The sequence below is a fragment of the Candoia aspera genome, chromosome 2 (assembly GCF_035149785.1).
Source record: "Candoia aspera isolate rCanAsp1 chromosome 2, rCanAsp1.hap2, whole genome shotgun sequence".
Lineage (NCBI taxonomy): Eukaryota > Metazoa > Chordata > Lepidosauria > Squamata > Boidae > Candoia > Candoia aspera.
In genome coordinates this window covers 12,971,792-12,995,802 of record NC_086154.1, presented here as the reverse complement: position 1 = coordinate 12,995,802, position 24,011 = coordinate 12,971,792, and the positions used below count along the sequence as shown (strand labels likewise).

The following is a 24,011-nucleotide window of genomic DNA, read 5'->3' as shown; positions in this document are numbered from 1 at the left end:
TAGGGGAAGTGGAGGGCAATAGGAAGAGGGGCCGACCAAGGGCAAGATGGATGGATGATATTCTAGAGGTGACAGACTCATCCCTGGGGGAGCTGGGGGTGTTGACGACCGACAGGAAGCTCTGGCGTGGGCTGGTCCATGAAGTCACGAAGAGTCGGAAGCGACTAAACGAACAAACAACAACAAGCTTTTGTCCTTTGTTTTTTTTCCCTATTTGGTGGAGAATGGCCCTTGGCCAGCCATCCAATGTCCCCATGTGGACAAAAAATGATTTGTACCTTTGTCTTACAGGGAGGAGACAGCTGTCTCAAGCATCTGGTATAATCTGGCAAATCCCAGGGGACCCCACCCTGCAACATGGCTAGCGAATCTCCCACTGCAGTTGATGCCACAGAGCTGGGGGACAGTGTTTTCCAAATGGAATTCCCTACTCACTTGGCACATTTGTAACTATTAGTACCATTCTGCTCACCACACTAAAGCCATCTCAAGCCGACAGAGATCCTTGGTTTCTAAGAACCAGTTGAAACACGTAGAAATACCACATTGTGTGGTTCTTCCTGAATTGGACCACTTTTGGACTCCTGGTAGGTGAAGCACAAGAGAGCCAGTTTGGTGTAGTGGATAAGGCACCAGCCTAGGAACTGGAAGACTGTGAATTCTAGTCCCACCTTAGGCACAAAGCGAGCTGGGTGACCTTGGGCCAGTCAAGGGCAAACCACTTCTGAATTCTTGTCAAGAAAACTGCAGGGACTTGTCCAGGCAGTTGCCAGGAATCAAGACTGAGTCAAAGGCACCAAAAAAAAAAAAAAAGGCAAAGCACAGCTGTGCTGCCGAACCCCTAACCAAAGGGCATGTGTTAGCACCCACATGCTGGACAACAGCTGCAGATGGATTACCTCCCCACAGCAGAGGGAAGGGAAGGGAAAGGAAGGGAATCCTAGTAATGGTTCTGAAAAAGAGATCTAGTTTGCATGCATGCACTGCCTGGTGGTCCAATTAAGAACAGGAGGACAGATTCCCCTCTACGTCCTGAATGCTGGGGGGTGGGGGGGTTGTGCCACCATCATTGAAAGGCAGAGATTGGCAACAGCAAACATGGAGCTTTAATCTCCGCAAACTGGAAAGTAGCAAAAGTCCACACTCACCACACTGGGGGGAGAATCACCACACACCCCTGGACCAAAACCTCACCTCCAAGTCTTGAGCTGTGTTGGGATCTAACCAGATGCAGCTAATTCTAGGACTATTTAGTAAGTAAACCAGAAATGCACAGTCTGAAGCTTCATGATTTCCTTGGAAGCCTTCGGAATGGCTTTCAACATGATTTTTTTAAAATTTAATTCTTTTTATTTCTTTTACTGGGCTTATAAGCTGCTCCGATCGATGCCCACTCTAAGCGGTCTACATCCCAACTCGCAAACTGAGTTAAAACATAACATCTATATTGCAATCAGATAGTGGCAACCACAGTTCATAAAAATAACAACACATAGAAGCATCTAGTACTGGGAATCAAATCCATTCAAAACCATTCAACGGCTGCAAAGCAAAACCAACTTCCATTAGTCAAGGGAACAGGCCATATTATTCCCCACCCAAGGCTTGATGAATTGGCCATATTTTGATGGACCTCCTAAAAACCAAGAGGGACAGGCCCATTCAGATATCCGGGAGAACACTGTTCTGCCTGTATCAGCAGTATCTGCAGGGGCTCAAACAAGCCCTATCCCTATTTTTGTATCGCGTGGCGCTGCGGGTTAAACCGCTGAGCTGTCGATCGGAAGGTCGGCGGTTCGAAACCGCGCGGCGGGGTGAGCTCCCGTTGCTAGTCCCAGCTCCTGCTCACCTAGCAGTTCGAAAACATGCAAATGTGAGTAGATTAATTGGTACCGCTTCGGCGGGAAGGTAACGGCGTTCCGTGAGTCATGCTGGCCACATGACCCGGAAGTGTCCTATGGACAACGCCGGCTCCAAGGCTTTGAAACGGAGATGAGCACCGCCCCCTAGAGTCGGACACGACTGGACTTTACGTCAAGGGAAACCTTTACCTTTACCTTATGATGTTGTTGTTGGTGTGTGTGTGTCCAAAAGGGGCAGGGCTTGACAACAAGCTGATGATGCAGTGCTGCTTTCCTCATTTCAGCCAAAGGAGCAGGAGCCTGCTGACCCCCGTGGCTGGCCTTGTTAATGTTACAAAGGGAGAAAATTACTCAATAGATGACTGGATGCTAATAATTTATTTGGTTGGTTGGTTATGTGCCATCAAGTCAGTGCTGACTCATAGCGACCCCACAATAGCTTTTCTCCCCAGCTTGGTCCTTCAGGTCTCCCAACAACTACTGTAACTGAGTCTATCCACCTTGCAACCTCTTCTCTTTCCTTCCACCATTCCCAGCATTATAGAGTTCTCCAGATTGCTGAGTGATTGATTAGGTGTCTTCACATTGGTGTCAACTCTTAGTGACCGCATAGATAGATTTTCTCCAGGTCAATATTCCCCAACTGGCCTTTCATGGCTTCCAACAGTGCACCCACTTCTGCTATAATCAAGTCCATCCACTTTGCTGCTGGTCATCCTCTTCTTCTCTTTCCTTCCACCTTTCCCAGCATTATAAAACTTTTCCAGAGAGCTTGGTCTTCAGATAATATGTCTAAAATAGGTAATTTGACTCTCAACTGATTTGTTCTATGAAGGAACCCTATTAATGGGATGTGATTGTGGGAAAAAAATGTCATCGTAAACAAAATGAAATCGTATTTCCTTATTGTCATGGCTTCACCCTCTACATCATACCCTGGCATACCCCTCCAAACACAAACGTGGCACCTGGCCTGGAAAAAATTGTGCCCCGTTAAGCCAGGGTGGGAACACACCCTCTTGATAGCCAATGGGCCACTCAGAAACTGAATGAGAATTCAACATTTCTGGCCTGTTTTGGGGGGAAAGGGGCACTGGGTTGGAAAAATGGGGATATTTTGCCACAGTGAGGCCTTACACTCCCATTCCCATCCTTAAAACTATTCCAACCCACTCTACGATGAGTGAAACTCAGGACAGCTGGAAATGTGTCAATTTGTCATCACGTTTTTGGCAGTGTCTTGTGGCGCTTCATGGGCCATGCAGGAGGGGGGGATGAGTGACCTACTCTTACCTTAGAACATGCAATGCTGTTCTCACAACACTGCAGCAGTGAATAAGAATTAGCTAATATGTATTTAAATAGCATAACAACTGGAGATGCTACAAATCTGAAGATATCTGTTCAACTTTGCAGCTGCTAGGAACGTCCCCCCAACCCTCAACCATCCTTCGCCCCAGCCTTGCCTTGAGTTTCCACCTGCTCCCTCTGCACAAAGGGTGGGCCTGTCATTTTCATCCTCCCCCCACATGGTTCTCTGCAGCATGAGGCTTCCTGAAACATTAAGCCTTCTTCTACACATGCAACGGGTGAGTGTCAATGAACTGTGGTTTCTCTTAGCAGAAAAAGGAAGTGGCCACTTCACACATATGTGCATGCATACTATCTATACAAGGACCCAGCGCTTTAGAAGGAGAACGCAGAGCGGAAGAGAGCAGAGTGGAGCGGTGTTTTTGAATCGAGGGAATCACCTGGAAGAAAAGGCCAAGGCGCAAGCGAGCCGATGAATCCACAAGGTACCAGCTGCTTGGAACGTGTCTTTAGGGAAGCAGTGCAGAGCCTCTTGCAATTGAGATGAGAGGTGTGGAAAGAGAATTTCTCAGCATTGAGAAATTATTAACGGCAAGGGAACCAACGAGACCCACAGAGGGAGGGAGTGGAAGACACCAAAGGGAATCTGGATAGCTTTTGCCAAGCAGGAGCACAGGAGAAGACCCAAAGTTGGGAGGTTAACGGGAAACCCCAGAGGCTTCTAGTTAAGGAGGGCTCCCAGATGATCCACAGAGCTTTGGCTGAGCAAGGGCTGAAGCTTTTATCAGCCCCTTGATCTCATGAGCAGATATGCTTGCAAGTATGGGCATAGTCCTCTGAGGGGAACTCAGCTGATTAAGCTGACAATGACATCCTGTTAGAACAAGCTATTGCTCAAAGTCCCCTAACCGAGGCACGGCTACAGTCCCAGCCTGAAAAGCAGAAAGCAGGGGTGTCTGCAGGATAGGGTCAAAAAAGTCAACATGGCGGCCAACAGAGCCTCAATAGCACCGTCACAGCTGCCAACTTGACTTTTTTGAGTACATCTTGCAGACACCCTTGGCAGGAAGCCCTACAACCAAGTGCGCAAGTGTTCCAGCAGTGCCTGTTGCGTGGCGCACCTGCAAGCATGCTCTGAAAGGAGAAGGCAGGTCAAGGACAAGAACTAACATTAATCTTGCATATATTAACTTATTTTTAGATTTCATTCGCTCCTGATAGGGTTGCTCTTTCATTATGTGTCTGATCATGTCCCATCCCCAACTTTGCAATGTCAGTCTTTCCACTGCAGCGGTTGCCTCTCATTCCAATAGCTGTTTTCACCTCTCCCATTTCCTCTTTGCTACTGGAGGGTGAGGGGGTGGGGAGAACCATAAGAAAAACCCAGAGTCAGAATATTTGGTTTAGTTCCTCTTTGATTACCCAAGATATACTGTAAACCAAAAGCCAGGCAGGGGAACATCTCTCCCCACCCCCATTCCCACCATGAAACTGCAGATGAAAGAGGAACTGTAAACACTGGAAAGGTCCAGAGGAACAACGTGGGAAGGAAGGGACAGACCTGCAGATGTCCCTGTAGGGCTGTTAATATTGTCTCCCTCCCTTAGGAGGAAAGGCCTTTGGGGTGCTGAAGGTTCAGCAGGAGGAATTGCTAGACTCTGTCAACAAGGTAAGACTCTAGCTGTGTTCACACCACACCCTGCACCATAAACCAATCACTTTTGAGCCTCGTGAGGGATGCCCACCTTGCCTAAGCAGTTTGTCATATGCTAGTGATATTTCCTCACCACCCATCGCGCTAAGAGCAATATAAAATCGACAACGATGCACTTTCCAAATTTCACCAAAGAAACTATGAGTAATCCTGTGATCCGCAGTGATCTTAGATTTGAAGGGGCTGGATTGAAGCCGATTGCTGGATCAGGAAATGAATCAAATAAGGCAAATCTAGGCTGTCGAGTCTGTTGACGGACAAGGGAAAGAAAGAAGCAGACAATTTGTAAGGTCACAAGACATGTAAGTTTCAGTGACTGCTGTTGTGAAAACAGTCCAAAAAAATCCCAAGACATCCAAAAAAGCCAGATATCTGATTTTAAGGCGATGCCTGCCCGACGGAGGACATGAGGATAAAAAGGAGGGTATGTCCTCCTTTTGGCCAGATGTCTGGTAACCCTATGTGAGACACATTCTAAATACCTTGTCAATTAAAAACCGCAATGTGTTAAAACCCATTATGTTTGTTAAGCCCTTTTGAGATAGCCAGAAACCTTTTGATGGATGGGAGGTCAGCAATCTCACACCCAGTTGTGCTGATACAATTTCCTTTTTTCTAAGTTGGTTATTTTCTGTCTTCCCCTCCTTCTCCTCCCCACTTCCTCAACTTCATCCCAACTGAAATCCTACATGAGTCTAGTCACACCATGGCATCTAATGAAATGAGCTGTAGACCACAAAAGCTTCTGCCTTTTAATAAAATTCGTTAGTTGGAAAACTACCAGACTCTTCCTGATTGTTAGGGATGCAGCTCAATCTCCTGACTGTACATCTGAAAAATTTCTGGAAGATTTGTTACATTTTTAAAAAGCAGGATGGGCTTCTTCACCTTTAGGTGTTATGAGAATGGTTATATACACTATGGCTCTGTTGTCAATGTACCCACCCAACACCCTTAAAATTCTAGTTTGTCCCTGGCCCAACTTCAGCAAAGGATCGTTACCTTGTCGTGGTGCTGGAGCTTGAGCACCTCAATGATGCCATGAGCTAAACCGTGAAGGGCCACCCAAGACGGGAAGGTCATGACAGAGAGGTCAGACTAAATGCGATCCCTGGGGAAAGTAATGGCAACCCACCCCAGTATTCTTGCCATGAAAACTAAATGGATCAGTACAACCAGAGATACGTCGGTATACCATCGGAAGATGAGACCCCCAGGTCAGAAGATGGTCAAAATGCTACTGGGGAGGAACAGAGGATGAGTTCAACTAGCCCCAGACGTGATGACGCAGCTAGCTCAAAGCCAAAAGGACAGCTAGCGGCCAACGGTGCTGGTGGTGAACGGTGAATCCGATGTTCTAAGGATCAACACACTATTGGAACCTGGAATGTAAGATCTATGAGCCAGGGCAAATTGGATGTGGTTATTGGGGAGATGTCAAGATTAAAGATAGACATTTTGGGCGTCAGTGAACTGAAATGGACTGGAATGGGCCACTTCACATCAAATGACCACCAGATCTACTACTGTGGACAAGAGGACCACAGAAGAAATGGAGTAGCCTTCATAATTAATAGTAAAGTGGCTAAAGCAGTGCTTGGATACAATCCAAAAAATGACAGAATGGTCTCAGTTCGAATTCAGGGCAAGCCATCTAACATCACCGTGATCCAAATATACGCCTCAACCACAGATGCTGAAGAAGCTGAAGTAGAGCAGTTCTATGAGGATCTGCAGCACCTACTGGACAACACGCCTAAAAGAGATGTTATTTTCATCACGGGAGACTGGAATGCTAAGGTGGGCAGTCAAATGACACCTGGAGTTACAGGTAAGCATGGCCTGGGAGAACAAAACGAAGCAGGACATAGGCTGATAGAACTTTGCCAAGACAACTCACTCTGCATAACAAACACTCTCTTCCAACAACCTAAGAGATGGCTTTATACATGGACTTCACCAGATGGACAACACCGAAATCAGATTGACTACATCCTTTGCAGCCAAAGGTGGCGGACATCTATACAGTCGGTAAAAACAAGACTTGGAGCTGACTGTAGTTCTGATCACGAACTTCTTATTGCACAATTTAGGATCAGACTAAAGAGATTAGGGAAGACCCACAGATCAGCTAGATATGAGCTCACTAATATTCCTAAGGAATATGCAGTGGAGGTGAAGAATAGATTTAAGGGACTGGACTTAGTAGATAGGATCCCGGAAGAACTATGGACAGAAGTTTGCAACATTGTTCAGGAGGCGGCAACAAAATACATCCCAAAGAAAGAGAAAACCAAGAAGGCAAAATGGCTGTCTGCTGAGACACTAGAAGTAGCCCAAGAAAGAAGGAAAGCAAAAGGCAACAGTGGTAGGGGGAGATATCCCCAATTAAATGCAAAATTCAGAGGTTAGCCAGAAGAGATAAGGAATTATTTTTAAACAAACAATGCATGGAAGTGGAAGAAGACAATAGAATCGGAAGGACAAGAGACCTCTTCCAGAAAATTAGAAACAACGGAGGTAAATTCCAGACCAAAATGGGTATGATCAAAAACAAAGATGGCAAGGACCTAACAGAAGAAGAAGAGATCAAGAAAAGGTGGCAAGAATATACAGAAGACCTGTATAGGAAGGATAACAATATCGGGGATAGCTTTAACGGTGTGGTCAGGGAGCTAGAGCCAGACATCCTGAAGAGTGAGGTTGAATGGGCCTTAAGAAGCATTGCTAATAACAAGGCAGCAGGAGACGACGGCATCCCAGCTGAACTGTTCAAAATCTTGCAAGATGATGCTGTCAAGGTAATGCATGCTATATGCCAGCAAATTTGGAAAACACAAGAATGGCCATCAGATTGGAAAAAATCAACTTATATCCCCATACCAAAAAAAGGAAACACTAAAGAATGTTCAGACTATCAAACAGTGGCACTCATTTCACATGCCAGTAAGGTAATGCTCAAGATCCTGCAAGGTAGACTTCAGCAATTCATGGAGCGAGAATTGCCAGATATACAAGCTGGGTTTAGAAAAGGCAAAGGAACTAGGGACCAAATTGCCGATATCCGATGGATAATGGAAAAAGCCAGGGAGTTTCAGAAAAACATCTATTTCTGTTTTATTGACTATTCTAAAGCCTTTGACTGTGCGGACCATAACAAACTGTGGCAAGTTCTTAGTGGTATGGGGATACCAAGTCATCTTGTATGCCTCCTGAAGAATCTGTATAATGACCAAGTAGCAACAGTAAGAACAGACCACGGAACAACGGACTGGTTTAAGATTGGGAAAGGAGTATGGCAGGGCTGTATACTCTCACCCTACCTATTCAACTTGTATGCAGAACACCTCATGCGACAAGCTGGCCTTGAGGAATCCAAGGCTGGAGTTAAAATCACTGGAAGAAACATTAACGATCTCAGATATGCAGATGATACCACTTTGATGGCTGAAAGCGAAGAGGAACTGAGGAGCCTTATGATGAAGGTGAAAGAAGACAGTGCAAAGGCTGGCTTGCAGCTAAATCTCAAAAAAACCAAGATTATGGCAACCAGCTTGATTGATAACTGGCAAATAGAGGGAGAAAATGTAGAGGCAGTGAAAGACTTTGTATTTCTAGGTGCGAAGATTACTGCAGTCAGGAAATCAGAAGACGCTTAATCCTTGGGAGAAGAGTAATGACAAATCTCGATAAAATAGTTAAGAGCAGAGACATCACACTGAGAACAAAGGTCTGCATAGGTAAAGCAATGGCGTTCCCCGTAGTAACATATGGCTGTGAGAGCTGGACCATAAGGAAGGCTGAGAGAAGGAAGATCGATGCTTTGGAACTGTGGTGTTGGAGGAAAATTCTGAGAGTGCCTTGGACTGCAAGAAGATCAAACCAGTCCATCCTCCAGGAAATCAAGCCAGACTGCTCACTTGAGGGAATGATATTAAAGGCAGAACTGAAATACTTTGGCCACATAATGATTAGACAGGTCACCCTGGAGAAGATGCTGAAGGTTGTTGTTGTTTATTCATTTAGTCGCTTCCAACTCTTCGTGACTTCATGGACCAGCCCACGCCAGAGCTTCCTGTCGGTCGTCAACAGCCCCAGCTCCCCCAGGGACGAGTCCGTCACCTCTAGAATATCATCCATCCATCTTGCCCTTGGTCAGCCCCTCTTCCTTTTGCCTTCCACTCTCCCTAGCATCAGCATCTTCTCCAGGGCAAGGTGGATGGATGATATTCTAGAGGTGACAGACTCATGCCTGGGGACCTGGGGGTGTTGACGACCGACAGGAAGCTCTGGCGTGGGCTGGTCCATGAAGTCATGAAGAGTCAGAAGCGACTAAACGAATAAACAACAACCCTGGCCCAAAATATTGCCTACCCCTGTTTAGCTGCCCCCTAGTGGCTAAATTACATCATAAGCTTATCCAAATGAGCACTCAGGATGATCTTGTTTGCTGATGATGGAAACACAGGAGAAGCAGCATTCACAGGCAGATGCCTATTGGGAAATACAGATGCAAAGATACCACCACACAAAATCAAATATGGGCTTGCCCTGCGGTGAGAGTTTCCTTGTCTGCAACAGGAAGGAACAAAGAAAAGACTTTCTTAGTGGGGGCACCCGGATGAGAAACTGATCTTTGGGCAATCAGTGAAAGTAATTTTGTTCCAGTATGCATTTTTATCAAATTGATCTCTTTAATGGATTTTGTCTGACACCTATTTGTATTTTATTATTTTACTTCGCTATGTTGCCGTGCTGGTGCTGGGTCACAGGACCAACCCTGAGTGTGTGTGATGGTCTGTGAAAATGTCCTTCAGAGGGGAAGGAGGAAGAGGAGCTGCAGACCAGACAATGGTCAGATAAGGGGCAGCTGAGCCCACAGCAAGAATGGGGTGTGGCAAACATCTCAGAAGGGACCCTCCCTTGTTTCTTGGACTGTGAAGGTGAAGGGGGAGAGATGTGCTTTCAGACTTGCAAGTTTCTCTTACTGTAACCTTATAATGAAGGTAGTGTAAGTACTCATGGTCGGTGCTTCTTGAATGGACTGCCTTGAAGGGCTGACGGTGTGCTTGCTCTGCCCTGTGGAATTCACTAAGAATTACTTACTACAGCCTTCCTAATTCTGAGGATTCACTAGAATTAATCCGGGTTTGGGGAATGGTAGTCCCAGCATATCCAGAGGGTTTCAGGCAGCGCTTCAATTCAAAAGCAGACAACACTACAGCTAGGGAGAAAAAGGGACGCTCCATGAGTAACCCCCACGCTCTGAGCAACTCTTACCTGTTGAGTAAAAGCATGGCATAGGTCTCCCGAATAACAGTCATCTCCAGAACGAAGTCCAGCATAACTGCATTAGACATTTCTAAATGCTGTTCCCTTGGATTGAAATGCTTCAGACATACTTTGTCATAACAGTCCTTATGACAACCTTGAAAGGTTGATCAGTGTTATCTATACATGTTTATTCTGCCATGCAGCTATTCACAGCCACATCTCCCTCACAGCCTTTCAACAGTCACAGGAAACCTGCAGGGTCTTTGCTTTGAGCTTAGGCTGTTCAGTTGAGCTTCATGTTTCAACAGGAACCGTCTTACTCTGATGTGCAATCCACAGGCCCTGCCTTTTCAACTTTGGCTGGGAATCTTGAATCTTGCAAGCCCAACACATCTGGAGGACCTTAGGTTCAAAGTCTGTACTACCCTTTGTAGATAGGGGGTAGTAGGAATCCCACAAATTTATGATGTAGGCGAGATTTGAATAAAGTAACTTTTTGATTCCAAGCTTCATAAATAATTAGAATCATAAGCTTGGAAGGTACCTTAGAACAGGGCTCCTCAACCTTGGCAACTCTGAGCCGTGCGGACTTCAACTCCCAGAATTCCCCAAAGCTGGCTGGGGAATTCTGGGAATTGAAGTCCGCACGGCTCAGAGTTGCCAAGGTTGAGGAGCCCTGCCTTAGAAGCCATCTAGTCTAAAGCCCTTCTTAGTGCAGGATCCAGTAGAGCATCTCTGACAGATGACTATCCAACCTCTGCTTGAAGACCTCTACCTCTACTGAAGGCAAACTCACCACCATGTGGCAGCCCGCTCCACTGGCTCATATATTCAGGAAATTTCTCCTGATGTCTAGCCTGAACTTCATTCCTTGTAATTTTAACCCACTGGTTTTGCTTCTGCCCTCTTGGACGCTAGAGAACAAACATTCTTCAGATGCTTGAAGACTGCTATCATATCTCCCTTCAGTCATCTTTTCTGGAGGTTAAACAAACCCACGCCATTGAACTGTTCCTTATAATCTATATGAGCTCAGGATGTTGAAGGCAGAATGACTCTGCCTTTTTAGAATATCTTGGGCTGTCCTCTAAATTCATTGCAATTCCTTATTATCCTTGTTTGAATTGGGATTCTCAGACCTGGACACAGAATTCCACGTGGGGTCTGAATTTAGAGGACAGCCCAAGATGGCTAGAAGGGCAGAGTCATTCTGCCTTCAACATCCTGAGCTCATAAAGATTATAATGATGAGTAAAAACGATCAAAGTATATTTCCCCGAAATCTGATGTGCATTCTGTTTTCTTGCTGACAGACACAGCAATCCTATGTTCACAAGTCTTCCAGTAGAAGTATTCTATGTTCACCATCACTAAGAACATCAGCAGAAAATGGCAATGGTTTTCTGCCCAGGCAGACCTGTTAAGAGTGTGAAAATAGTTCTGACATGATAGACCTCCTCAATCTGACACCCTAATAATATTTTTATTGTTTCACTTACTAAAGTACAAAGAAAAAGAAGATGGATGGATAGAAAAACTAAAATTAAAATAGAACAAGACACATCCCAATGTGTGTAAAAAATGCAACTTTGTATTTAGGGGGGTCAAAAATTCAAGATGGCAGCTGTCACTAAGTAATTCAAGCCCCAACTCCTTTTTAAAAAGGCTTTCATTATGTGGTCACAGTCACCATCTTTAATTCCCCCCACCAATGACCCTGCCTATTTAGACACCACCAAGACCCTTCTTAACATACCCAGTAATTTAGACATTTCAGCAGCTGGCAATGCACTGGGTCGCATTGCAATATCAACAATGTTTTAATTGGATATATTGCCACTGAGAAGTTTTAGGCAATCCAAATTCTTTCTGAAGTGCCTCAAAACTTTAAAAGAATCTTTAATGACCAGTAGAGTTAAATATTAATTCTTTTTCCTGCCTAGGTTCTCCCAAAAAAGTCTTTTATCTGCCACTCTTAAATCGCCGTTATCACAAAGGATTGAGTTTCTCATGGGAATCAGGATCAAACTAAAACCTTCACCCTAAAGTCTTTCAAATATATCTTGCTGCAATTAAATCAAGAAAAGTAACTGAATATTGATTGAGGGAAATTAGAACCAAGCACTTGCGATATTTTCAAAGGAATCAAATAATAGTTAAACCTCTACTGGTTTGTAGTCAAAATTACTCTCATTCCACTTAAAAACAGAAGTCAAAATATATACGCCCAATGATCTAATTGAAAATCTGGAAGGTTAGCCCCTCCTCTTCATATGAAAGGCTTAAATCTAATGAAAATAAGGGTGGGGAGGCAATTACTCAGCCTTGATCTGAAGTGTGTGAAAGGAATCCACACCACTGTAAGCGGAAGGCTAGATGCACATTTTAATCCCCATGCTACAACTTAGTACCATCAACCATGTTCCATTTTTACTCAGTAGTTATTCAGCTTCATTCAGAATAAAAAAGGGTAGTCTTGCCTAAGACATATAGCCAACACACTATAGCTTTATATCTACTAGGCTATTATTCAGAGTTCAGTGACAATTACTTCCAGGTAAGTGTGAATGGAATTGGGTCTAAATGGTCTTAATGGGTCTTAAGATGGGCAGCCATTTTCTTATTAGGACATGCTGAATGCTATTCCCAACCTAACATTGCCTCCTTGCTTTCTGTTAGGACCTAGTCCTTGCGTTCCCACCCTAAACTCCTTTTTTCCCCCTGGCCTTCTACAGGAATTCATGGAGAGCCCAAAATACAGCACGGATGAAGACCTCGCTGAAAAATTAGAACTATTTAAAAGTGAGTGGCATTGGTGAAAGACTTGAAGTAATGGGAGCAGTGTAATGGGATTTTGCAGCTTAGCAGAGTCAAACATATCTACTCCAAACTTTTTAAATGATGGGACGGTCAGAACTTTAGACAGTTTTTTAGAAGGTAGAGCAAGTGGAAGGCCTGAGGATTCCAGCCCTGGGCAGGGGGCTGGATGAGAAGGAGATGCCTTCCAGTCCTATGATCCATTGAAACTTGCAACAGACAGAACTGTGGAGTGCTTCTGAAGAAGATTCGATCAACCCCATTTCATTCCTGCACTTCTCCATGAAACCATTAGTGGACAGCTAGGACCACTGAATGGAGCAGAGCTTAACACAGCAGAGAAGCTGTGCACAGAAAATGAATATTATCTTAAATAGCTTTAACGAGCACATCAGAGAAATACAAGTTATTGATCTAACACACTCAGCCCTCCCAAGCATAAAGAATCACATGCCTAGACAAAGGTAAAAAGAGTCTTACTGATTTTATTCTTGGTTCAGTTACATCCACCTTTGGTGGAAAAATGAAGATTCTTTGTTTCTTCTGTTCCCTAAACTTAATGAACTCTTAGCCCTCATAGCTGCTAAGAGTTGTGCGGAGAAAATGGGAAAATTCCTTCTTCAAGGCCCAAGCATGTGGCCATAATGGAGGAAAAGAGAGCAGCATGCTTGCTGCCTCCTCAGTCAGTGGAAGAAGAAGGAAGAGAGAGGAAGTGGGAGGGACAACAAACAGCTTCCTCGAGAAGCACGGAGAGTTGCATCATGGGATCAACTCATCTATATGCTAATGAAGCATGCCAATTTGCCAGGACCTCCAACACTCCAGAAACTTCCATACTACCAGTTTCCACTCCCCAGTCCCTCAAACATAGTTGAGAAATGATCTGTGATTGATTTCACTTCTGCTGACTCAAGACTCATCCCTATAGCCCCCTTGCTCCAGTTCAAAGACACCCTACTGACCATTTGCAGAGGACATCTCCTCATAGCAGAGCTTCCAACTCATTGCCAGCCCCACTGCTAAGGCAGACTGAAGCCGGATCAGAGTGATCCAGTGGGGAAAGTGTTTTCCACCAGAAAATGGAACAAAATTCCTCTATAACAACTTTCAATGTCACATGAAGAAGGAACCTCAGGGAGATCAGCAATCTTTAGCCCATCAGTTGGCCCACTGAAGCACCACCCTCTCCCATCCAACCACAGGGCTCTCTGTCCCAGTGGCCTTTTAACTAGGCCTGCCATAAGATTAAACATCTCTCTTGCAGTTCGTCCATTCTTTTGTAGGATGGAGGTTTGGTACAGGGAGTATTGATCTTGTGGAAGACCAAAAGCAGGTTTTCCATAAGGTCACTATTCACATTGGTAAGCTACTCCCAAGCCCCAACAGTACTGTACAGCCTGCTGCCACTTCCAGCCATGCCAATCTCAGCCTTCTTTGCTTTTCCCAACTCAATTCTCTCTGCCTGCCTCTCTCCTCCATTGCCAAGCATCTTGGTCAAGTGAAGATCTTTCCCCTTCCCTGGCCATTTCCCTTCCACTGCCCCTTCCCTTACTTTCTTGCTTGCTAAACAGCACCACTGCTGTCTCCAATAGCAGCAGCAGGTAACCATCAGACCAGGGCCAAACATGGATCTTTCCCCTTCTCTGCTAATCTTCCCTTTCCTGCCCCTTACTTCCATGCTTTCTGGAGAACGCAGCTTCTCTCATTTGAGGACAACCGCTCCACAATCCTTGTTCTGAGATGCAGTAAGAGGAACATGTGGGGACAGTGATTTTCAGAACAATGTAGTTTCCTTGCCAAAGAGGAGGAGGAAATTGTCCTAACTGCCAGGAAACACGCTGAGACAAGGAACTGGTCTCTAATGTTTTATTGCTTGTACATAACAGGAATCCTAACAAACTGAAGAAGCGTGGGAAAAACCCAGACATATAAACCCCAAAGGTTAAGGCGGTCCCGATCTGTGTCTCTTTGAATGGCTGCCCAATTCCTCAGTGCTACGCATGCGCTTAACAGTCTGGATGGGAGCCCCCTGCTCGCCATCCTTACTCATGACAGAAATGATCAGGATCTTATCAATTTTCACCCCTACTCGCTTTGCATGGGCTACTGAAGGGGAGATGCAAAGCTGGCAAGCCAACATGCCCATTAAAGGACCTGCCAGTGCACCTGATGCTCAGAAACTAGGAGAAGAGGAAAGAGTTTGTTTCAATGGAGAAATGGCCCGCCTCCAAGTTCCTCAGCCTTTCCTGCTCAAAGCTGGCTTCAAAACCATTCATGAGGCATTTGACCCAGAAATAAAGCAGCTCAGCTGCTGAAAAAAAAAACTACAGCAAAAAAATAACAGGAATATCGAGCCAATCAGAAGCAGTGTAAACAACTTGAGTGGAAGTTGTTTCACTCCAACAACCAATCGGCATTCCACGTCCTGTAAGTTTTTTCAATCTTCATTAGCCTAATTTGCGGGGTGGAGTAGGGAATGTCTTCATTTTCTCTTTCTTCATTTGGGGGATTTGGGGGAAGAAGGCTAATCCCAGGGACCTTTAGTTATCTGATTTCTACACTGAGTAACAACAAACATACAGTGCATGTTCCATATCTGGAGGCATTTTTAAAAAGCAACTTTGTCTAGTGGTTAAGGCTCCAGGCTAGAAACCAGGAGATGGTGAGTTCTAGTCCCGCCTTAGGCATGAAAGCCGGCTGGGTGACTTTGGGCCAGTCACTCTCTCTCAGCCCAACTCACCTCACAGGGTGGTTGTTGTTGGGAAAATACATAGGAGGAGGAAGAAGTACTAGGTATGTTCGCTGCCTTGAGTTATTTATAAAAATAATAAAGGCAGGATAAAAATCTAAAAAAAAAAAGCAGGAAATCTCAAGTCAATTATACGTTTCTCCCCTTCTCCTTTGGTATATCAATGAATCTCCTTATCCTTTACAGCCACTCCTTTCTTTGAATTCTCTCATTTTCATATTACATTGAACCTTCATTTATTCAATATTCCATGCTACTGTATTATTAAGGGGAGTTAAATCATAGACAGACAGACAGAATGACATTGACTCATGATCCCTCTTCCTTGTGCCTCCAAACACAGAAGAGTCAAATTAGCCTGAGACAGAATAAAATCTCCATGTTCATGTGCAGTATACATCTAAATCTGAGGACTGGATCTCTCCTTCATAGGATCATCTAAGCAGTTATTATTGGAACTTATGCCTGATTTAGTAAGACAAATGTCCTAATGACCTGTTTTCTTTTGCAGAGAAGTACATGGAATTTGATCTCAATGCACAAGGTGATATAGGTAAGTTTTACTGGTAGGTGGAATTCAGACTAATGGGTGCACAAATAGGTATTTTTTCCATATCCACCATAATCTTCCTGCTCCCTAAATAATGTGACAGATGAACGGTCCCCTGTGCAAGCACCGAGACACGTCTGACCCTTTGGGGGGATGCCGCTTCCGCAACGTTTTCTTGGCAGACTGTAGCGGGGTGGTTCACCATTGCCTTCCTCAGTCATCACCTTCCCCAGCAAGCCGGGTGCTCATTTTACTGACCTCAGAAGGCCGGAAGGCCAAGTCAACCTGAGCCGGCTACTCGAGAGAGAATCCAGCTTCTGCTGGGATCGAACCCAGGTCATGGGGAGAGTTTCGGTTGCAATGCTGCCGCCTGCCACTCTGTGCCCCACGAGGCTGTAAATAATACAGACACGTGGAAATATGCTTTGTTTTCTGTCCTACACCCTCAGGAACTCCTCCAGTTCTCAGCCAAGATATGTAAAATTAATCATAGTTTTCAAAATGAAATTGCCATGTTGTACAAAAAAATATAGATTTACAATTTAGTGTAAAAATGGACCGGTCAATCTATTTGTAAATCTTTTGCAGTTTCCATTCCAAGTTATTTCTGCATTGATCTGCCGTTTTGTAAAAACAACCCTCACATCCTCAGAATTAAATATTTGCTTTAAAAGTATATCCAAACATATGTCTTCTCAAAGTAAACATTTCTAAACTCATTCAAAAATATACATATGAATAGGCATTTGGGTCACTTTTTGAATCAGGCCCTACATTACTAAATTTGGAGGTGCGCAATTAGAAAGGAAACTGTATTCTAATCCAAATCTTAATTCAGGAAACATGGGTTGGATCAAATCCATTTCTATCACAATTTTAAAAGAACGAAGTCTTCAAGTATCCTGCTTTGTCAGTTGTTCTTACTACTAATCAATAATAACCACAGTAAAATAATGTTTCCTCCGAGTCAAGCTTGATTCCCCATGTCTTCATGTTTGCACCCGTGTCATTTTTTGGCAACACTATAGAAATTTATTTTGTATTTATTTGCAGTACATGGAATGCTCTCCAAGCTTCATATAATTGAAAAATAATATCATTAAGGAGAAAGTGCTAAAAAACAAAACATCTTGCTCTCAAAAGTCAATTTGTTTAAACTACAAAAGCCAGCGTGAAAATTATTTACATATAACAAAATAAAATAAAAAAACAAAGAATTAAAATCAGTCAAGAAAATAAATTAGAAGTTAAGACAATGAACATTAACATGGCAAAGACTGGAAGGGCCTGAAAGAAAAGAGCCACAAAAAAATAACACGTAAAAATATTAAGTGTTCATAAATTTGTGAACGGGTGCAGTACATTGATTAAGATGGTGGTCTAAGACTGGGGGAACCCAGGTTTAAATCCCTTGTCACCCATGGAAATTGGATGATTTGGGAAGTTATTTCACAGAGCCATTATTTGGGGGCCAAAATGAAAGAAGATCCTCACATAAGCCACCTTGAACCTCTAAAGAAAAGCTGAAATTAAGGTCAATAGATTTATCTGAAGTGGAACAATACAGCTTTGTTGTTTATTCGTTTAGTCGCTTCCAACTCTTCGTGACTTCATGGACCAGCCCACGCCAGAGCTTCCTGTCGGTCGTCACCACCCCCAGCTCCCCCAGGGACAAGTCCGTCACCTCTAGAATATCATCCATCCACCTTGCCCTTGGTCGGCCCCTCTTCCTTTTGCCCTCCACTCTCCCTAGCATCAGCATCTTCTCCAGGGTGTCCTGTCTTCTCATGATGTGGCCAACGTATTTCAGTTTTGCCTTTAATATCATTCCCTCAAGTGAGCAGTCTGGCTTGATTTCCTGGAGTATGGACTGGTTGGATCTTCTTGCAGTCCAAGGCACTCTCAGAATTTTCCTCCAACACCACAGTTCAAAAGCATCGATCTTCCTTCTCTCAGCCTTCCTTATGGTCCAGCTCTCGCAGCCATATGTTACTACGGGGAACACCATTGCTTTAACTATGCGGACCTTTGTTGTCAGTGTGATGTCTCTGCTCTTAACTATTTTATCGAGATTTGTCATTGCTCTTCTCCCAAGGATTAAGCGTCTTCTGATTTCCTGACTGCAGTAATCTTTGCACCTAGGAATACAAAGTCTTTCACTGTTTCTACATTTTCTCCCTCTATTTGCCAGTTATCAATCAAGCTGGTTGCCATAATCTCGTTTTTTTTGAGATTTAGCTGCAAGCCAGCTTTTGCACTGTCTTCTTTCACCTTCATCATAAGGCTCCTCAGTTCCTCAATAATACAGCTACCCATATCAATTTTATGTAGTTATTTGCAGACAGGCCATTTTTAAAGCAAAATACACACAGGTGCTGAGACCATCACCTGGAGAATGGAAACACACATTCATCTCCACACACACACACACAATGCAAGTTTGGGCCATTACTCATCCAGCTGTGCATACAAAGGAAAAAAAGCAGCCACAGTTCCACCATACCAACTGATGTTATTACGATTTCAAATATGTGTTTGTTTGACTAGTGGGTAACTTCATTCACCTGTATGCTGAATAAACAACTTCCCTTGCAAGTCTTCCCCACCCCTGAAATTAACTAAAGCAGTTCTTGCTTGCCTTCTGGCCTCATCACACTTGATTGATTCTTGAGAGTTGGTGCTTAATTTGCCATTTTTTAAAAAGATATCATTTGGGTGAAAATGCTTGAAAACACAGGCTGTGCTGGAAACCAGAGGGTTGCCTTTGGGATTCAATTAATCTAGTTAGAGCTTACATATTCGCCCAGTCAATTCGTAGCCTTTATATTTCTCAGGACCAGGTCTGAGACTAAAAGGAGTTTACGTTAGGGAAAGGTTCGATTTCTTCCAAGTTTTGTTAATGCCATTGAATCACTTCGGCTGGATCCAGACCAACACAGCTGTAGGAGTCCCAAAAGAGCAATGACTTTGTAGAAATTTGCAATGATTGACACATCACTTATTTTTCTGTCCAGGGAGCAGAAATACACGTAAACGCATTTGCCACCTTAAGAATTACGTATTTTCTTAGAGGCTGGTGTGTCTTCTGTGCCTTATGTCTTCCTTTTTACTGGGTTCATTCTTGTTCCTCCTACTCCTCAAGATATCATGGCTCTGAAGCGGATGTTGGAAAAGTTGGGTGCCGCCAAGACCCACCTAGAACTGAAAAAAATGATCACTGAGGTCACAGGAGGGATGAGCGAAACCATCTGCTACCGGGACTTTGTCGCTATGATGCTGGGAAAGCGATCAGCTATCCTTAAAATGTAAGTATGATGTATTCATTCCCCATACCACGTTGTAAACTTGTCCTAATTCTCCCATATTATGTGCATATAAAAATAATCTATGGAATCCATATTTTTGCTAAACTACAACTCCCAGCATCCCTCACTAAGGACCATGCTGGCTAGGACTCATGGGAGCTGTAGTTCAGCAACTTCTAGAGGCCCAGAAGGTCCTCAAGTTGGCATGATGTCTCCCATACTAGTATACGGACCACCCAGAGTCCCCCTTTTGGGGGAGATGGGCGGTAATAAAATCTGAAAAATAGACAGACAGATAGAAGCGCAGGTTTAAAAGCAGGTCTCTGCAGAAGTTAGGAATCTCTGGATAGATCTCCCAGGCGACTAGATTAGCAAGGATTCCCTGAACCCAGATTTTTAACCCTAATATTAATCCTCCCCCCAGATGTAAATTAGACTTTGAAATAAACAGAGTTGTAACAGCCAGGTTTCGAAGAGAAAGAGGAGCTAACCAGCAGAAAACAAAGAAGTGCCTTCTGCAAATTCATATTTTCTTCTGCTTCTTGCTGCAGAATTCTGATGTACGAAAAAATGAAAGAGAAGGATGAGCTCCCAACCGGCCCTGCTCCAAAGAAAACAGTGGCAGAGCTTCCTTAATCCTCCCCGAAGAGGGAAGAATCATACAACATAGACACACACACGCATTTACCAGCACAGGCCCAGAGTTCTATAGACTGGGTTGGAGAGGGAGGCAAACGCAATCACTGGACGTGTTTTGGAAATAAATGATGCCCCCAGCGTTGTCTCTTTTTCTCTTTGGCCAAAGTAAAGCCTTGTTCTCTCTCTCCTGCTAGCCTGGTGTCTTCTCTATGCATTGGACTGAGTTCCCCATTCTGAGGCCATGGGAATAAGCTTTTATTCATAGGTAATTCATCATAGTCTTACCCAGCCTAGTGCCTCTGACATTTGCTAGACTTCAGTTGCCCCCAGCAAGTTCCAAGAATTGAAAAATATTGAAGGGTACCAACCTGGGCCATCCTATGCTAACTTCACCAAGAATGCAATTAACGCTATTTACTTATTTATCACATTTCTTCACCACCCACCTTGACAAATGACTCTGCACCACCCAGTTAATCTCTTCATCTTAAATGAACCACTGAATAACCCATTTAACTTTTTGGACTTGCACAACACACCAAGGTACCGTGTGGTTGCCTAGTATGCGCTGTGCATAATGTAAATACAGCCCGGGTCATGTAAACTTGAGAGATCTTGAGGTGGCTCCCTCGCTGATCTAATCTCTTGTTTTATGCTTTTTTAACTTTTTAATATGACTGCTTTTGACATGTTTATTGTTGTATGTTTTTTGCTGCACGCTGCCCAGAGTCACTTCTTGTGAGATGGGTGGCCATATCAATTTTAAAAAATAATTAAATAATTAAACAAATAAATTATTCAGGGTTCATACATAAAACAAATCAGGGATTCTAAACTTGGCTTGTACAGGCAACAAATTCATGCACTGCTGTTATTTCAAGCCATATTCTCTTCATTGTGACAACACAACTTCTTTATTCAGAATTCAGGGCCTTTTTCTGAAGCAACTCAGAAGCAAAATACCCATGATGTTCCACTATCATGGCAGAAGCAAGGCCTGAGTGAACACAGGCATTATTATTATTATTATTACTACTACTACTACTATTATTTGCTCAGTAAATAGAAGCATACTAGAAACCAAATTAGTGAAATATCTCATTGGGTTCCATTTTAACCGTGGAGTCCTTGGTACTCTCTGAGCTTGGTTGTTTGCTTGCAGACATTTTTAACTGGTACCTTTTACGGCTTTGAAAGGAACATCTTAAATCTACCTAACCCAGGGTTTCTCAACCAGGGTTCCACCAGAGGTCACTAGGGGGTCCCTGGGAGATCACGATTTATTTAAAAAGTTATTTCAAATTCAGGCAACTTCACATGAAAGAGGTAAATTTCATTCTTTATTTTCAGTTTAAGAACACTCACGGTTAGTGCATACATACAGGCCTACCCATGAAACAAATATAATTTTGTAACTTCCGGCCTATATTTGAGCCTGAATGTGCAGGGGTTCCCCAAGGCCTTAAAAATATTTCAAGGGTTCCTCCAGGGTCAAAAGGTTGAGAAAGGCTGACCTAACCATTTCAAATATCTAGCCATGCCTTGGATGGCCCCAAATCACAAGAAAACCAGCTCCCTCCTTTTAGCATGCAATACACTAACAAAGGAAGCCCTTCATTAATAAACAAGGAAATATACGTTTTTCGCAAAGATTATGCTTACTTCCAGTAGCTGGTCAGCTCAACAGCAATTAATAATCATGCTGGAATGTGATCCCTCTCCTGTTAGGTAAAAAAAGTCAGGAGTCTGGTAGCACTTTTTCCGAGTAACACATTTTATTAAAAGGCAGCAGCTTTGGAGAGCTTTTATGCCTTTTAATAAAATGGATTACTGTGGTCGGAAAACGTGCTATTTAGACTCCTCCTGATTTTTTTCTTGCCACCATAGACTAACACGGCTCTCCTCCTACCATGTCTCCCGTTACGTGTAATTGGTAAAAAATATTTTTTGCAATCGAGGATTAAAAGAGCCCTCCGCGCATCGCAGGCTGCTACGCTATGACACGGGTCCTCCAGACCGCTAACCCGCGTCCCCAACCGAACGCAACTCCACAATCTTCTAATTCCCTTCCTCCGGGTTTTCTCCCTTCAGCCCCTCCTCTCATGCAGCGTAGAGGGGCGTGGCTTCGTCGCCGCCGCCGGGGCCTGGGACCCGGATGGCCGTTTAGTCGGTGCTTAGACGCCGAGGCTGCCACATCGGGCCTTGGACAAATTACAAAGCCGGGGGAGGGGGTTAGCGTAATCTGCCTCCATCCTTCGCCTTGGACTCCCTTCCGCTCCCGGGAAGCTCGTATCCGGAAAGAGCGGACCGAGCCCGATCCGACGAGGTGGGTATCGGCCTGGTTCGTTCTCAGTAAGCCTGTCCTCAAGTTCCTACAAAGCGGTGCTGGTGCGAGGAGGGAGAATAGTTTGGGTTGAGCCGGTAGAACGTTCAGGCCTCCGCCATCTTGTCCCCTACTTCATCCTTCTCGATTACTCTAACCAAACTGAATCCGCAGCCATCCGCCCCTCGGGCCGCGCTCTCCGCTCCTCTGAACCGGCCCTGCCCTTCCCGGAGCGTTGCCCTTGTTGCTGCTGGTGGGTATTTGCCCCCGTCGAGGGTAGCTGGGCGCGTACTTGCTCTCCCCAGCGGAGCCGCCTCCAAAGGGAGAAGAAAGGAGGATGCTTGCAAAAAGAGACGCCGGGTCTTCCGCCAGGCCTTCTCCCACCCCCGGAGCGGTTTCCCCTCTCGGCGAAAATCCGCGGGTGGGCGCGGGCGCCGCTCAGAAGGGCCGACCACAGGCCTTTCGGAGGTCCAGCCTTCAGGTAGAGTTCAGTGATGACCCAGTTTTAGGACCGCCACCGTCACCACCCCCTTGCTCCATTTCACGACACACCTGGTAATTCCGGGGGGTTCAAGTCCCCTCCCTTTGAAGGGGGTGTGCCTGAAGGGGGGAAGCCCCAGGGTCTCCCCGGGACAGCTGTTGGGGGCAGGAGCACCCCCCACCCCTTAATCGTCCAGTAGCCATCGTTGGCGGGTCCTGGAGGCTGCATTTGGGGGACGAGGTCGGCCCCTGGGATTGAGAAGCCATCCCGAGGTGCCTTATTTCTCCTCCACCCCTGGCTGGTTTTATTCGACAAAAGGCTCCTGGCCAAAGCCCTGAAATGAAGCTGGATGGAGGGTAAGGGGGGGAGAAACGCTTTAATTTTGCCTGGGTTTTAGTTCTATTTCTTCCCCAGGAGCTGCCCCTCGAGGGTCTGTCCTGCTGGCGTTGTTGAGGATGTGCTGGGCTGCCTTTGTACCTCGCCATTATTTCCACAGCCCTTGCAGGAAAGGGGTGGAGAGCATTTGATTCTGAAGTCCAAAATGCCGCTGGGGATCAAATGGGAGGAATATGTCCCGTCCCCCCCCCACAGCCCGGCACATATCTTCAGTGTAGTGGTGTCATTCAGGAGATGGGATGCTGCTGAAACCAGAGATCGAATCAGCTGGGGCCTTTCTTATTTACCTAAGCAAAAATCAGAAACTGCTAGAAAATTTAGACAACTGAAGGGGAAGGGTAGTTGGATTTAAAAACAAAACAAAACTGGGGACACCCTTTTTTATTTTTTATTTTTTTTTAAAAAGCTTGATCATTGCAGTTCCCCTGCAGCATGCAGGCTAAATTATTTATTTATTTATTCTGTGTTGAATTTCAATCTATTTAAAAGAGCGAGGCAGGGGAAGGGAGGAGGTGTGGCAGGTGTTTTAATGATGATTTAGGCAGGGCTAATGTTTGAAGAGACCAACCATCAAGCCTTTTCCAGTGCTT

At 44.6% G+C, this 24,011-nt stretch overlaps 2 protein-coding genes across 3 annotated transcripts in view; both read left to right on the top strand.

Moving 5' to 3' along the window:
* Nucleotides 1-3,429: 3,429 nt before the first annotated feature.
* Nucleotides 3,430-20,256, top strand: AIF1 (allograft inflammatory factor 1). 2 transcript variants are annotated; one of them, XM_063291258.1, is made up of 6 exons: nucleotides 3,430-3,658; nucleotides 4,781-4,842; nucleotides 12,897-12,963; nucleotides 16,239-16,280; nucleotides 19,420-19,582; nucleotides 20,134-20,255. In XM_063291258.1, the coding sequence occupies exons 1-6, from the start codon at nucleotides 3,646-3,648 to the stop codon at nucleotides 20,216-20,218; spliced, it is 432 nt and encodes a 143-aa protein (XP_063147328.1). In that variant the 5' UTR covers nucleotides 3,430-3,645; the 3' UTR covers nucleotides 20,219-20,255. The 2 variants fall into 2 exon arrangements, with proteins under 2 accessions (XP_063147328.1, XP_063147329.1); XM_063291259.1 differs by lacking the exon at nucleotides 3,430-3,658 and adding an exon at nucleotides 3,745-3,764 and having other exon boundaries at nucleotides 20,134-20,256.
* A 2,107-nt stretch (nucleotides 20,257-22,363) lies between these two features.
* Nucleotides 22,364-24,011, top strand: part of PRRC2A (proline rich coiled-coil 2A) — a 42,352-nt gene continuing 40,704 nt past the window's right edge. Inside the window, exon 1 of the mRNA XM_063291257.1 lies at nucleotides 22,364-22,547. The gene's annotated coding sequence lies outside the window, so the exon portion shown is untranslated. The remainder of the gene's footprint in view (nucleotides 22,548-24,011) is intronic.